Genomic DNA, 14,792 nt, shown 5'->3' on the forward strand with positions numbered 1-14,792 from the left:
TAGGGGATCAATCACTTATAAAGCAAGCATGAAGGTTAAAAGAAAAAAGTAGTAAAACTAACTAAAATTGCAATCGTTAAGGAATGCATAAAATTTAAAAGTGTGAAAAGTGTCATCAATAGATGAATTTCAGAAGACTGAAATCTTACAGAGTATGTTCTGTGACCACAGCAAAATTAAATTAGAAACAAACATGAATAAGATATCTAGATAAGCCTCTAGATGCTGGAAATTAATGTATTTCTTAACACCCCATTGATCAAGGAATAAATCACAAGGGAAGTTGGAAAATATTTCAAACTAAAGAATAACGCATATACGACAACAGAATTTGTGGGGTACAGCTAAAGCAGGACTTAGAGGGAAATTTCTAACTTTAAATGTTAGAGGGAAGATTGTTTTAATATTGATTAATTTTCTACCTTAAGAATCTAGAAAAAGAAAAGTAAATTTTTCTCTAAGTAAAAGGAAGGAAACACTAAAGACAGCAGGAATAAACGAAATAGAAAAGATACAAACATAGAGAAAATGAAAAGTTGGTTCTTGAAAAGATAAAATTGATAAACTTTTAGCGAGAGAGAGTTTGATTGCCAATATGATAAGTGATGAATGAAAGAGGAAATATCACTCCAGATCCTAGACATAAAAAGGAATATTATGAACATTTTTATGCCATTATATTTGACAACTTGAAGTAGAGAAATTCTTTGAAATACAAAAATTACTAGAATTGAGAGAAGATACATAAATTTGTAATAGCCTACTATCTGTTGGAGTCAAATTTGTATATCAAAAACTTCACCATAAAGAAAAGTCCAGGGCCAAAGAGTTTCACTGGTTGATCAAATATTTAAGAAATAGGAAGGAAGGAAGGAAGGAAATCCCATACCAACTCAGAAAAAAGAAGAGGAAGGAACACTTCCCAGCTGATTCTTTGAGCAATAAACTCCCAGCAATAAACTCATATAAAACCTGACAAAGATGTTACAAGTACTAAATATACAGATCAATATCATTCATGAACTTAGACAAAAATCCTGAACAAAATATTAGCAAATTGAATCTATCTGTATATAAAAAGGATAATGCATCATGAGTAAGTGGGGTTTATCCCAACAGTGCAAGATAAATATGTCATTTGAAAATTAATCATTATAATCCACCATATTAACAAAATAAAGTAGAAAAAGCATATTTGACAAAAATCAACACCCATTTATGATCAAAACTCTGGGCAAACTAGGAATACAATGAGACTTCCTCAATCTGATGGAAAATATTTACAGAAAACCTACAGCCAGTATCATTTTAATGGTGAAACAATGAATATTTTTCCCTCTAAGATCAGAAATAAAACAAGGGGAGCCTGATCAAGATGGTGGAATAGAAAGATGGGGAGCTCACCTCCTTCCACAAATACATCAAAAATACATTTACATGTGGAGCAGTTCTCACAGAATACTTGCTGAATGCTGGCAGAAGATCTCATAAAACCAAAATTGCAAAAAAAGATCACCACATAACTGGGTAGGAGGAAAGAAAAAAATGGAATTGGGATGGGACCTGTGCCCTGGGAGGGAGCTGTGAAAGAGGAAAGGTTCCTTCACACTGGGAAGCGCCTTCACTGGTGGGGATATCAGGTAGAACAGAAAGAGCTCCAGAGGCTTGGAGGAGAGTGCAGCAGCCAGTTTGCAGCAGGCAGAACAGAGAAAGACCAGCACAGAGGGTCTGGCCACCTCCCTGCACTCCCTAGCCTGAGACACATGTTTGCTGGTGTGTGTGAGGTGCTGGGTGCTGAAGCTTGGGATTCAGAGGACAGACCCAGAGAGAAGATGGATTGGCTGCATGGAGATAGCCTGAAGGGGCTGGAGTGTGGTCCAAGCTGCAACTGGGGGTGTGTGCAGGAAGGAGCCCAGGCTCGCCATTGAAGCCCCATTGTTAACATGCATGCTCAAAGGGAGGGGTGAGGCTCACCATAGCAGCCTCATTCTCAGAGTGCTCACAGCAGACAGGGCTCTGCCACTGAAGCCCCACTGTTAATGTGCACGAAGGGAGGGATGGGCCCCGCCATAGCAGCTTTACTCAACATGCTCACAGCAGGAGTGGCTCCATCTCTATGAGCTCTGGGAGCACGCAAGCGCTGGCAGGTTGCCCATAAGTGGAGGTAGCGTTGAAATTCTAGCTGATCCCCAGAGGCTGAGCGACTTCAGAAGCAGGACTGAAATCTGAGTGTGCAATGGTTGTGCAACCCAGGGACTTATGCGACACATGTAGCTATGTAAACTCAGTTTGTCTGGGATATTCAAGCAGATTACTGGTGTTCCTGTGGCTGGGGCGGGTCCGGCGATAGTGGCTGCAGGCTTTGCCGTGCAAGCACACTGAGGCGGGGCCAAGGTTTGGACTGACTCAGTAGCTCCCATGGTGGGTCCAGGTGCGTGACTGTGGCAGTCTCGGTGCCTGACTTCAGTGGTTCTGTGCCAACAGATCTGCGCCAGAGGTTTTGTGAGTACAGTGCCTGAGGGATACCTGGGCTGATTGCCTGAATTCCCATGGTTGAGTCCGGGCTGAGGGCAGTGCCAAAAATAGTGTATGGGTGACAGGTGACACCACAGAGTGCACTTCCCAGTACAGTAAGTCCCCTACATACGAACGAGTTCCGTTCCGAGAGTGCGTTCGTTAAGTCCAATTTGTTCATAAGTCCAACAAAGTTAGCCTAGGAAACCAACTAACACAGTCGGCTATATAGCACTGTACTGTAATAGGTTTATAATAACTTTTCACACAAATAATACATAAAAAACAAACAAGGGCTTCTCTGGTGGTGCAGTGGTTAAGAATCCGCCTGCCAATGCAGGGGACACAGGTTCGAGCCCTGGTCCAGGAAGATCCCACATGCCGCGGAGCAATTAAGCCCGTGCACCACAACTACTGAGCCTGCACTCTAGAGCCTATGAGCCACAACTACTGAAGCCCGCGTGCCTAGAGCCTGTGCTCTGAAAAAAAGAGAAGCCACCACAATGAGAAGCCCGTGCACCGCAATGAAGGGTAGCCCCCACTTGCTGCAACTAGAGAAAGCCCATACACAGCAACGAAGACCCAACACAGCCAAAAATAAATAAATTTATCCAAAAAAAGGACTTTCTAACCTTTACAAAAAAACAAAAATAAACATTTTAAATCTTACAGTGCAGTACCTTGAAAAGTACAGTAGTACAGCACAACAGCTGGCATACAGGGACTGGCGTCACATGAACAGGCAAGAAGAGTTACTGACTGCAGGAGGGAGAGGAGGTGGGAGATGGTAGAGCTGAAGGATCCTCAGCAATAGGAGATGGAGGGCAAGCTGCAATTTCACTGATGCCTGACATTGATGGCACAGGTTCTAGTTCATTGCTGGATTCAATTCTGTCTACCCTCTTGAAAAACGACCCAGTGATGTCTGGGTAATAGCTGTTTTTTTCTTGTCATAGATGACACGGTAGCACTGGGTTGCATTCTGAACGGCTGCTGCAACCTTTGAGTACTGTTATACATTTTGGTCCTGTACCTCAAAAACTAACAGTGCCTCCTCAAATAAAAAAAATCCCTTTGCATTTCCTGCGTCATGAATCTCTTGTTCTTCAGTTACTTCTTCCTCTTGTCTGCCTTCGTCCTTTCTCTGGGCCTCCAATTCCATCAGGTCATCATTAGTAAGCTCCTCGTGTTACACAGCAAGGAGTTCAGTGAAGTCGTCCTCTTGCAGATCTAGTGCCAGCTTCTTGCTGAGGGTCACTAAGTTGCTGAAGACTTCTTTGAACTCCTCATCCACCTTCTCAAATCCATGAAAGTTGTGAACAAACTGTGGGCAAAGGTTCTTCCATACCCCATTCATGGTGATGGCCATAACCTCACGCCCAGCAAAGTCAGTGTTTTTTGTGAGCTTGTAGATGTTATAGTCCTTTCAAAATTGTCACAAGTTTGTTCCTGATTTGTCACTCACTTTTACTGCCTGACGAAAAGTGACATAAATAATATTTCTTGAAAGTCTCTGTAACTCCCTGGTCCATAGGTTGGATGAGCAATGTAGTATTTGGTGGCAGAGGCACTACTTTGGGATGAAAGTTGTCCGTGAATGGGGGGTGGCCTGGAGCATTGTCCAGCAGCAAAATAATGTTGACATCCTTCTCCAAGCAATATTTCTCTATCTCTGGGATAAAGTGGTGGAAAAACCAGTCCTGGAAAATGGTCTGTGTAACCCAGGCTTTGGGGTTACTCTTCCACACAACAGGAGGAGAGCCCTTGGCTATGTTGTAAGGGCTCCTGAGTTCGCTGAATGATAAACTAAGAGGGGCTTCAGCTTCAGACTTCCAGAAGTATTGCTACCCAACAACAGAGTTAGCCTATCCTTTGCTGCTTTATAGCCTGGCATCAACTTTTCCTCCTTACTGATGTAGCTTCGGCCTGGCATCCTCTTCCAGTCCAGTCCTGTCTCATCTACATTAAAAACCTGCTCAGGGGGCTTCCCTGGTGGTGCAATGGTTAAGAATCCACCTGCCAATGCAGGAGACATGGGTTTGAGCCCTGATCTGGGAAGATCCCACATGCCGCAGAGCAATGAAGCCCGTGCACCACAACTACTGAGCCTGCACTCTAGAGCCTATGAGCCACAGCTACTGAGCCTGCATGCCTAGAGCCCATGCTCCACAACAAGAGAAGCCACTGCAATGAGAAGCCCATGCGCTACAATGAAGAGTAGCCCCCACTTGCCGCAACTAAAGAAAGCCCGAGCACAGCAACGAAGACCAAACACAGCCAAAAATAGAAAAACAAATACCGTATGCAGCCAAAAATAAAATAAATTAATAAAAAAAATTGCTCGGGTATATACATGCCTTCATCAATAATTTCTCAAAGCATTTCAGGAAATTCCCGGGCAGCTACTGTATCTGCATTCACTGCCTTGCCACTTACTTTTACACTGTAAAGTTTGGCTCTAGCCTTGAACCAATGAAACCAGCCATGGCTGGCACCCTCTGATTCTTCACCATGTTTCTTCTTCAAGTCTTCATAAAAGGCTTTTAGCTTTCTCTTGAATCAGCATTAAGCTGAGGGGGACTCGATGCTAATGCTGATCCTGCATCCACAGACTGAGAAGTTTCTCCATCTCCTCCATCTTTCCCATGCTTCTTTGATATTATTGTTGACATCATCAGCACAGTAGACTTCACATGTTCCGTGATCTTGTCCTTGTTCTTTAGAATCATGCTGATGGTTGAATGACTCATGTTATAAGAACAAGGACGTCTACCATCTTTTCGCCTCACTCCACTCTCTCAATTATTTTCACTTTTGTTTCCATCTTTATCACTTGATACTTCTTAGCAGTATGAACTACATCACTGCTGCATTTATGCTTGCTTCCGGACATCCTGGGCTTGAAATAAAGATACTGTACTACTATACTCTTTACAGTACTGTATAGTAAAGTACACAAAACCACAACCACTTGTAGAGGATGCACGAACATGACAATATACACCAGACGCATGAGCTAACTTATGTGATTGGACATGAAAATGCATGTTTGCATCTTTGAAAGTTTACAACTTGAAGGTTTGTGTGAAGGGGACTTAATGTACACAGCTCCTGTGGAGGAATACTCAGTGGATCCTCTCCCAGAAGGAGCACTCCAGCCCCACCTACCTCACGCTGCAGTTCAGAAACGGATATGAGGGTGTCTTCTACAACAACTGGGGAGCAGACCCTGTGCCCAACAGGGCTGTGACAACTAAAGAGCAAAGAGGAGGCCCTGCTCAACATCCGTTGCAGGCTCTGGTCACCACAACGATAATCACACTCTCTATTAAGGGGATAACATCCAGCAAACACTGAGGAAAGATGAGGCAGGCATCCATACTGAAAACATCCCTCACACCAAAAATATTAGACTCATGGAGGCGACAAAGGGACACTCCCACATAAAAACAGCCATTTAAAACCACAGTAGATAACTGTTTCTCTGAAACTCATAGGGTCAGAAGAATATGAGTAAAATGAAGAAGGAGAGGAACCACTCACAATTAAACAATCAAGAAAATTCACCTGAAAGAAAAAACAATGAAATAGATGTCTCTAGTTTACCAGATCCCAAGTTCAAAAAGGAGGTAATAAAAATACTGAAGGAATTAAGAAGGCCTATGGATAGAAATGCAGATTACTGTAAAAAGAAACTATAAAGAGGAGCCAGTTAAAATTAGAAAACTCATTTACCAAGACAGAAGCTGAGCAAAAGGCAATAAATAGCAAACTAAATAATGCAGAAGCATGAATAAATGATCTGGAAGATAGAACAATGGAAATTACCCAATCAGAACAGCAGACAAAAGAGACACATTTTTTTTAAAAAGAAAGCAATATGTGAGATCTATGGGATAATGTAAAAGGTGCCAATCTACATGTAATAGGAATCCCAAAAGGAGAAGAAAGAGAAAGGGGAATCAAAAATGTATTTGAAGACATTATGGCTGAAAATGTCCCAAACCTAAAGAAAGAAACACATATCCAGGTACAGGAAGCACAGAACATCCCCAAAAAGATGAACTCAAACAGACCTACACCAAGACATATTATAATTAAAATTGCAAAAGTTAAAGAGAAGATTCTAAAGGTAGCAAGAGAAAAACAAAGAGTTAATTACAAGGGAACTCCCCACAAGGCTATCAGCTGATTTCTCTATAGAAACATTGCAGACCAAGAAGAGAGTGGCAAGATATATTCAAAGTCCTGAAAGGGAAAAACCTGCAACCTAGGATACTCTACCCAGATTATCATTTAGAATAGAAAGAGAGAAAGAATTTCTCAGAGGAGGAAAAACTAAAAGAATACAGCAATACTAAACTTATTCTAAAAGAAATATTGAAAGGTTTTCTCTAAATAGAAAAGAAGCAAGAATCTACCTGAAAGAGACAATCACATTTGGAAAGCAAATCACTTAAGCCAGTACACAGGTTAAAAAAAAGGGGGGGGGGGGAAGTGCTGATAACTACAATGAACAGCAAAAGGATAAAATGAAGATGTAAAAGAGGACATCAAAATCATTAAAAGTGGGGGAGGAGAGTACAAAAATGTAGATTTTTAAAAACTATGTTTCAGCCTATGTGGACTACCAGTCTAAAGCAAGTAGATATACTAATGGGTTAACATACTTGAAAAACAGTGTAACTACCAATAAAAAGTATACAATAGATTCATAAAAGCCAAAAAGAAGAGAACATAGCATAGTACAAAAGAAAACCACCAAACTGCAAGAGGAAAAACAAAAGAAGAAATGAACAAAGAAGAAATACAAAATCAACTGGAAAACAAGATTTTAAATGGAAATAAATACATATCTATCAATAATTAGCTTAAATGTCAATGGACTAAATGCTCCAATCAACAGACAGAGAGTGGCAGATTGGATAGAAAACCAGAGCATGTAATATTCTGCCTACAAGAGACCTACTTTAGGGTGAAGGAGACATATGGATTGAAAGTGAGGGGATGGAAAAAGATATTTCATGCAAACAGAAGTGATAAGAAAGTGGACGTAGCAATACTCATATCAGACAAAATAGACTTTAAAACAAAGACCATAAAGAAAGATAATGAAGGACACTATAATAATAAAAGGATCAATACACTAAGAGGATATTAAACGCGTTAGTATATATACACCTAATATAGGAGCACCAAAATACATAAGACAAATACTAACAGACATAAAGGGAGAAGATGATGAGAATAAAATAACAGTAGAAGACTTTAACACCCCACTCACATCAATGGACAGATCTTCCAAACAGAAAATCAGTAAGCAACAGAGATCTTAAATGATAAAATAGGAAAGTTAAACAATTGATATTTTCAGGACATTACATCCAAAAAAAAAAAATACACATTCTTTTCAAATGCACATGGAACATTCTCTACGATTTACAACATACTAGGGCAAAAAACAAGCCTCAACGAATTTAAGAGGATAAAAATTATTTCAAGCATCTTTTGTGACCACAATGGCATGAAAATAGAGAACAACCACAGAAAAAGAAATGAGAAAAAACAATTACATGGAGACTAAACATGCTACTGAAAAACCAATGGGTCAACAATGAAATCAAAAAAGAATTTTTAAAATACCTTGAGGCAAATGACAATGAAAACACAACTATTCAAAATCTGTGGGATGCAGCAAAAGCAGTTCTTAGAGGTAAATTCATAGCAATACAGGCCTTCTTCAAAAAACAAGAAAAAATCTCAAATAAACAATCTTATCTACCACCTAAAAGAATTAGAAAAAGAGAAAATAAAACCTAAAGTCAGCATAAGGAAGGAAATAATAAAGGTCAGAGAGGAAATGAATAGAACAGAGATTTTAAAATAATAGAAAAAATCAATAAAACCAACAACTGGTTTTTTTTGAAAGGGTAAACAAAATCGACAGACCTCTAGCCAGACTCACCAAGAAGAAAAGAGAGAGGCCCCAAAACAAACAAAATAAAAAATGAAAGGAGCAATAATAACCAATACAGCAGAAATACAAAAAATAAAATAAGAGAATACTATGAAAAATTACATGCCAAAAAATTGGACAACCTACAAGAAATGGACAAGTTTCTAGAAACAGACAACCCACCAAAACTGTATCAACATGACATACACAGTTTGAACAGACTGATCGCTAGAAGTGAAATAGAATCTGTAATTTTAAAAACTACCTGCAAACAAAAGCCCAGGACTTGATGGCTTCACTGGGGAATTCTAGCAAACATACAACGAAAAACTTATATCAATCCTTCTCAAACTCTTCCAAAAGGGAACACTCCCCAAGTCATTCTATTAAGCCACTATCACCCTGACACCAAAACTGGACAAAGACACTACCAAAAAAGAACATTACAGGCCAATATCTTTGATGGATATAGATGCAAAAATTCTCAAGAAAATATTAGCAAACCAAATCCAACAGCACATAGAAAATCATACACAATGACCAAGTTGCATTCATCCCACAGGCACAAGGATGGTTCAACCTATGCAAATCAATTAATGTGATACAGCACATCAACAAAAGAAAAGTAAAAAAAAACATGATCATCTCAGTAGATGCAGAAAAAGCATTTGACAAAATTCAACATCCATTCATGATAAAAAAAACTCTTACCAAAGTGAGTATAGAAGAAATATATCTCAACATAATAAAAACCATTTATGACAAATCCACAGCCAACACAATACTCAATGGTGAAAAGCTGAAAGCTTTCCCACTAAAATCTAGAACAAGACAAGGATGCCCTCTCTCACCACTTCCATTCAATGTAGTATTGCAAATCTTAGCCACAGCAATCAGGTAAGAAAAAGAAAAATAGGTTTCCAAATTGGAAGAGAACAGGTAAAATGGTCACTATATGCAGATGACATGATACTATATATAGAAAACCCTAAAGACCACACAAAAACTACTAGAATTGATAAACGAATTCAGCAAGGTAGGAAGACACAGAATTTACATACAGTAATCTGTTGAATTTCTTTATACTAACAATGAAATATGAGAAAGGGAAAGTAAAAAAACAATTTCTTTTAAAATTGCATTAAAAAAAACAAAAACATCTTAGAAATAAACCTGACCAAGGAGGCAGAAGGCTTATATGCTGACAACTGTAAAATATTAATAAAAGAAATTAAAGAGGATTCAAAGAAATGGAAAGATTTTCCCATGATCTTGGATTGGAAGAATTAATAGTGTTAAAATGGCCATACTACCCAAAGCAGTCTACAGATTTAATGTGATCTCTGTCAAATTACCCATGACATTTTTTATAGAACTAGAACAAATAATCCTAAAATTTATATGGAACTATAAAAGACCCAGAATCATCAAAGCAATCCTGAGGAAAAAGAACAAAGTCAGAGGCATAACCCTCCCAGACTTCAGACAATACTACAAAGCTACAGTAATCGAAACAGCATGGTATTGGCATAAAAACAGACATATGGATCAATGGAACAGAATAGAGAGCCCAGAAATAAACCCCCACACCTGTGATAAATTACTCTTTGACAAAGGAAGCAACAGTATACAATGGAGAAAAGATAGTCTCTTTAGCAAGTGGTGTTGGGAAAGCTGGACAGCCACATGTAAATCAATGAAGTTAGAACACATCCTCTCACCATTTGCAAAAATAAACTCAAAATGGCTTAAAGACTTAAATGTAAGACATGACACAATAAAAATTCTAGAAGAGAATGTAGGCAAAACATTATCTGACATAAATCATACCAATATTTTGTTAGATTAGTCTCCCAAGGCAAAGAAGTAAAAGCAAAACTAAACAAATGAGACCTAATCACACTTATAAGCTTTTGCATAGCAAAGGAAACCATAAACAAAATGAAAAGTGCCCTACAGGCAGGCTGGGAGAAAATATTTGCAAAATATGCAACCAACAAGGGCGTAATTTTCAAAATATACAAACAGTGCATACAACTCAATAACAAAAAAAGAACAACCCAATGCAAAAATGGGCAGAACACCTAAATAGACATTTCTCCAAAGAAGACATGCAGATGGCCAATAGACATATGAAAAGATGCTCAACATCACTTATTATTAGAGAAATGCAAATCAAAACTACAACAGGGTACCACCTCACACTGGTCAGAATGGCCGTCTTTAAAAAGTCTGCAAATAACAAATGCTAGAGAGGTTGTTGAGAGAAGGGAACCCTCTTGTTCTGCTGGTGGGAATGTAAATTGATACAGCCACTATGGAGAATAATATGGAGTTTCCTTAAAAAACTAAAGGTAGAATTACCATGTGACCCAGCAATCCCACTACTGGGCATATATCTGGACAAAACTCTAAATTGAAAAGACACATGCACCACAGTGTTTATAGCAGCACAATTTACAATAGCCAAGACATGGGAGCAATTTAAATGTTCACTAAGATGAATGGATAAACATATGATATATAAATATATATATGATGTGATATACAATGGAATACTACCCAACCATTAAAAAGAATGAAATAATGCCATTTGCAGCAACATGGTTGGACCTAGAGATTATCATATGAAGTAAGAAATGATATCATTTATATGTGGAATCTAAAATATGAAACAAATGAACGTATTTATGAAACAGAAACAGACTCACAGACATAGAAAACAAAATTATGGTTACCAAAGGGGAAAGGGAGGGGGTGGGGGAAGGATACATTAGTAGTTTGGGATTAGCAGATACAAACTACTATATATAAAATAGGTAAACAACAAGGTCCTACTGTATAGCACAGGGAAATATATTCAATATCCTTTAACAAAACCATCATGGAAAAGAATACGAAAAGAATATATATAACTGAATCTCTTTGCTATACAGCAGAAACTAACATAACATTGTAAGTCAACTATATTTCAATTTTAAAAGTAATAAAACAAGGATATCTGCTCTCACCACTTCTTTTTGGCCTTGTGTTGGAGATCCTAGCCAGTTCAGTAAGATAAGTAATAGTCATAAAGGAAGAAATAAAACTCCTGATTTGAGTTTATGATTATTTACATTAAAAATTCTAAAGAGTCAAACAAAAAACCTACTAGAACTAAAAAATGAGTTGAGAAGTGTCTCTCTTAAACTCCAGCACCTTGATGAATTGAGGACCATAGGAAAGTCTGCCCAAAGCCTGGGTAGGGATAGAACTAGGGGAAATGAACCTGAGATGGTAAGTGAGAGGCTGACATTTTAAAGATGACTACAGTTTTACCACGTGACCGGCAAAGATTGGAGAAGTGACATCTGAAGAATCTGTGTTTTTGTCTTTTCTATCCCACAGAATCTCAGAGTATAAGCCTCCGAACTGGAAAAAGTGAGAATCAAGTACCTTCACATATATCCATAGATCCTCCCACCCGAGTTACGGAAATCCCTTGGATTCAAGCAGCCCTCTACCCAACTTTAACCAAGAATGTAAGGAAACACCCAAACTCTAGCTGTTTTTCAGTAGTCCCCATGAAGAAAGCCAGCAAACCAGAGCAAGTCAGCAAAACCATCAAGACACCAATGCCTGGCAAGGATGACGTTAGACAACCAGTGCCCACCATGAAGGCCTTTGAACCCACCCAAGCACCCATTTGGGAGTCAACCAGAGAGACCCCCTTGCAAACTTCATTGTCTACCATAGAGACAAATGAAACAATTTCCTCCGTAGACATCCCTCATCCTGAAAAACAAATTGAAAACACCCCCAGTATTGAATCTTCAGAAGAATCCTCTTTTATGTTTTCCACCACATCCAGCCTGTCCTTCTTCTTAGGGCTGTCTTCAAAGAAGGATTAGCCACGACTTGCCCACTTCTTCCTCTTTCTCTCTGTGCCTGAAGGTAGTGATGGTGTGGAGGGTCAAGAAAGGAGTGCAGAAGAGCCACTAAGGCTCTCAGGAAAACCATTCTGGTCTAGTCTTTCTATAAAGAGTGCATTTCAAGGGGAGAGGCAAGGGAAAAATAGTTGTTGTAGTCTTGGAGTTGGAGCTGGTTGTTCTCTGGGTGTTAACAGGTTTTATCTCATCTGTGGTGAACATCAGCATGTAAATAAAGGCAACCTCTCAGGAACTCAGAAGGTAAATGGTGTATTCTTTGGACCCCTCTGTGGTCATTCAGGGTGACAAAGACTAGGGGATGAGTGCCAAAGTGATGCCATCATGAGTCAGAGAATGAGAGGTGGCATGGGCTTGAGTTGGCAGCAAAGATCTCATCCCACACACAAATTGTTATCCAGCATGAAGTGGGGATAACATTTGTTGTTGGCTGATTCCCCAGTGTGGTGATGGGCATAATCCCATGCCCACTCAATGATTCTAGCCTTGAGTAAAAATCAGAGCCACAGGTGTCTAGAGCTTTATCAACCTGGAGCATCTGAAAGAAGAAATGCCTGGGATATACCAAGTGCAAGAAATGGTGCAATGGGATAAAAATGGACTATTTTAAAATATGTTATTAGTCAAACCCAGGCATAAGCTCTAGAACCTTGTCTTCTTGACTGACACTAAGAATAGGATTTTGCCACTCCCTCAGATAAGATTTAATCTAGTATGCATAATCTAGTCAGGATTATCACATCAAGATTATCAATTTATTATCAAGTCAAGTTAAATCTAATCATTTATACATATAAATAACTAAATAATTATTTAAGTTAAGAAAGTTTGACCTATTACCAGGCAGAAAATCATTAATTGCCAAATGAACTCATTCAGACAGTGATATTTCTTGGAATCCAGAAAAAAAATGACATGTTTTGGGATTGGAAGAAGCCTGGGAAGAATTAGAACTGGAATTTGAAGATTGGGTAGGATTTGGAAAAGGAGAGGAACAGAGAGTTCATGTTAAGTAGGATAGACAATATTAGTCAAACAAAACTTTAATAGCAATCTTTTTTTGTTTGTTTTTTTAAAACTTGTGATAAAATATACATAACAAAATTTATCTTTATTAATACTTTTAAGTATACGGTTCAGTGGCATTAAGTATATTCACATTGTTGTGCTGTGCAACCACCAGTGGAATTTTTTTCTTTCATCTTTCTTTTGCTTTCCATTTGCATGGGATATCTTTTTCCATTCCTTCACTTTCAGTCTGTGTATGTCCTTAAAGTTGAAGTGAGTCTCTTGCAGGCAGCATATAGTTGGGTCTTGTTTTTTATTCATTCAGTCACTGTATGTCTTTAGCTTAGAAAATTTAGTCCAGTTACATTTAAAGCAATTATTGATAGGTATGGGCTTTTATCATTTTGTTGTTTTCTGGGTGTTTTTTAATTCTTTTGTCCTTTCTTCTTCTGTCTTTGTCTTTGTAATTTGATGATTTTCTGTAGTGGCATGCTTAGATTACTATCTCTTTATCTTTTGTGTACCTAGTATAGGTTTTTGCTTTGTGGTTACCGTGAGGTTTATGTAAAACATATTTATAACAGTGTATTTTAAGTTGATAATAACAAATTTGAACACATGCTAAAGCTTTGCATTTTTACTCTCCCACCAATGATCTATGTTTTTGATGTCACAGTTTAACTTCTTGTGTGTATCTGAAACTGTGCACCTCAGATTGGAACTTGAATTCATGTGGCCGGGACTCACACCTGGCCAAAACCCATAGTCTTTTAACTGAGATCACACACCTGGTTTCAGGACTTGATGAAGCTCAGGTTCTTGAGGTCTCATTGCAGAAGAATTCAGTGAGAGACAAAGTGATAGGTAAGAAGTGGATTTATTTAGAGAGAAATGCACTCCACAGACAGAGTGTGGGCCATCTCAAAAGGCGAGAGCGTCCCCAAAATATGGTTAGTTTTTATGGGCTGGGTAAGATCATAGGATTATTCCAACTATTTTGGGGGAAGGGGTGGGGATTTCCAGGAACTGGGACACTGCCCACTTTTTGGTCTTTGATGGTTGGCCTCAGAACTGTCATGGTGCTGGTGGGTGTGTCATTTAGCTTGCTGATGTGTTATGATGAGGCTAAAGGTTTAGTGGAAGTCAATGTGTTGACTAGTGGAAGCCATTTTGGGCCTATTTGGTTCTAATCAGTTTATGTCATGTCCTCAGGCTATGCCATTCTTTTAAATTTTGTGCCCTGCCCCTTTCCCTCCTGTTTCATATCCATTAACAAAATATTGTAGGTAATTTTTTTACTACTTTTGCCTTTTATCCTTCACACTAGATATATAACTGATTAACACGTCACCATTACAACATTAAATTATTTCCAGATTTAACTGTAT

At 38.6% G+C, this 14,792-nt stretch overlaps 1 protein-coding gene across 1 annotated transcript in view; it reads left to right on the plus strand.

Annotated features, from left to right (window-relative positions):
• GDPD4 (glycerophosphodiester phosphodiesterase domain containing 4) overlaps positions 1-12,366 on the plus strand; it is a 104,094-nt gene extending 91,728 nt beyond the window's left edge. Inside the window, exon 15 of the mRNA XM_067039522.1 lies at positions 11,858-12,366. Coding sequence (XP_066895623.1) covers positions 11,858-12,360 — 503 coding nt within the window. The 3' untranslated portion in view covers positions 12,361-12,366. The remainder of the gene's footprint in view (positions 1-11,857) is intronic.
• The last annotated feature ends 2,426 nt before the right edge of the window (positions 12,367-14,792 follow it).

The sequence above is a fragment of the Kogia breviceps genome, chromosome 7 (genome assembly GCF_026419965.1).
Source record: "Kogia breviceps isolate mKogBre1 chromosome 7, mKogBre1 haplotype 1, whole genome shotgun sequence".
NCBI lineage: Eukaryota > Metazoa > Chordata > Mammalia > Artiodactyla > Physeteridae > Kogia > Kogia breviceps.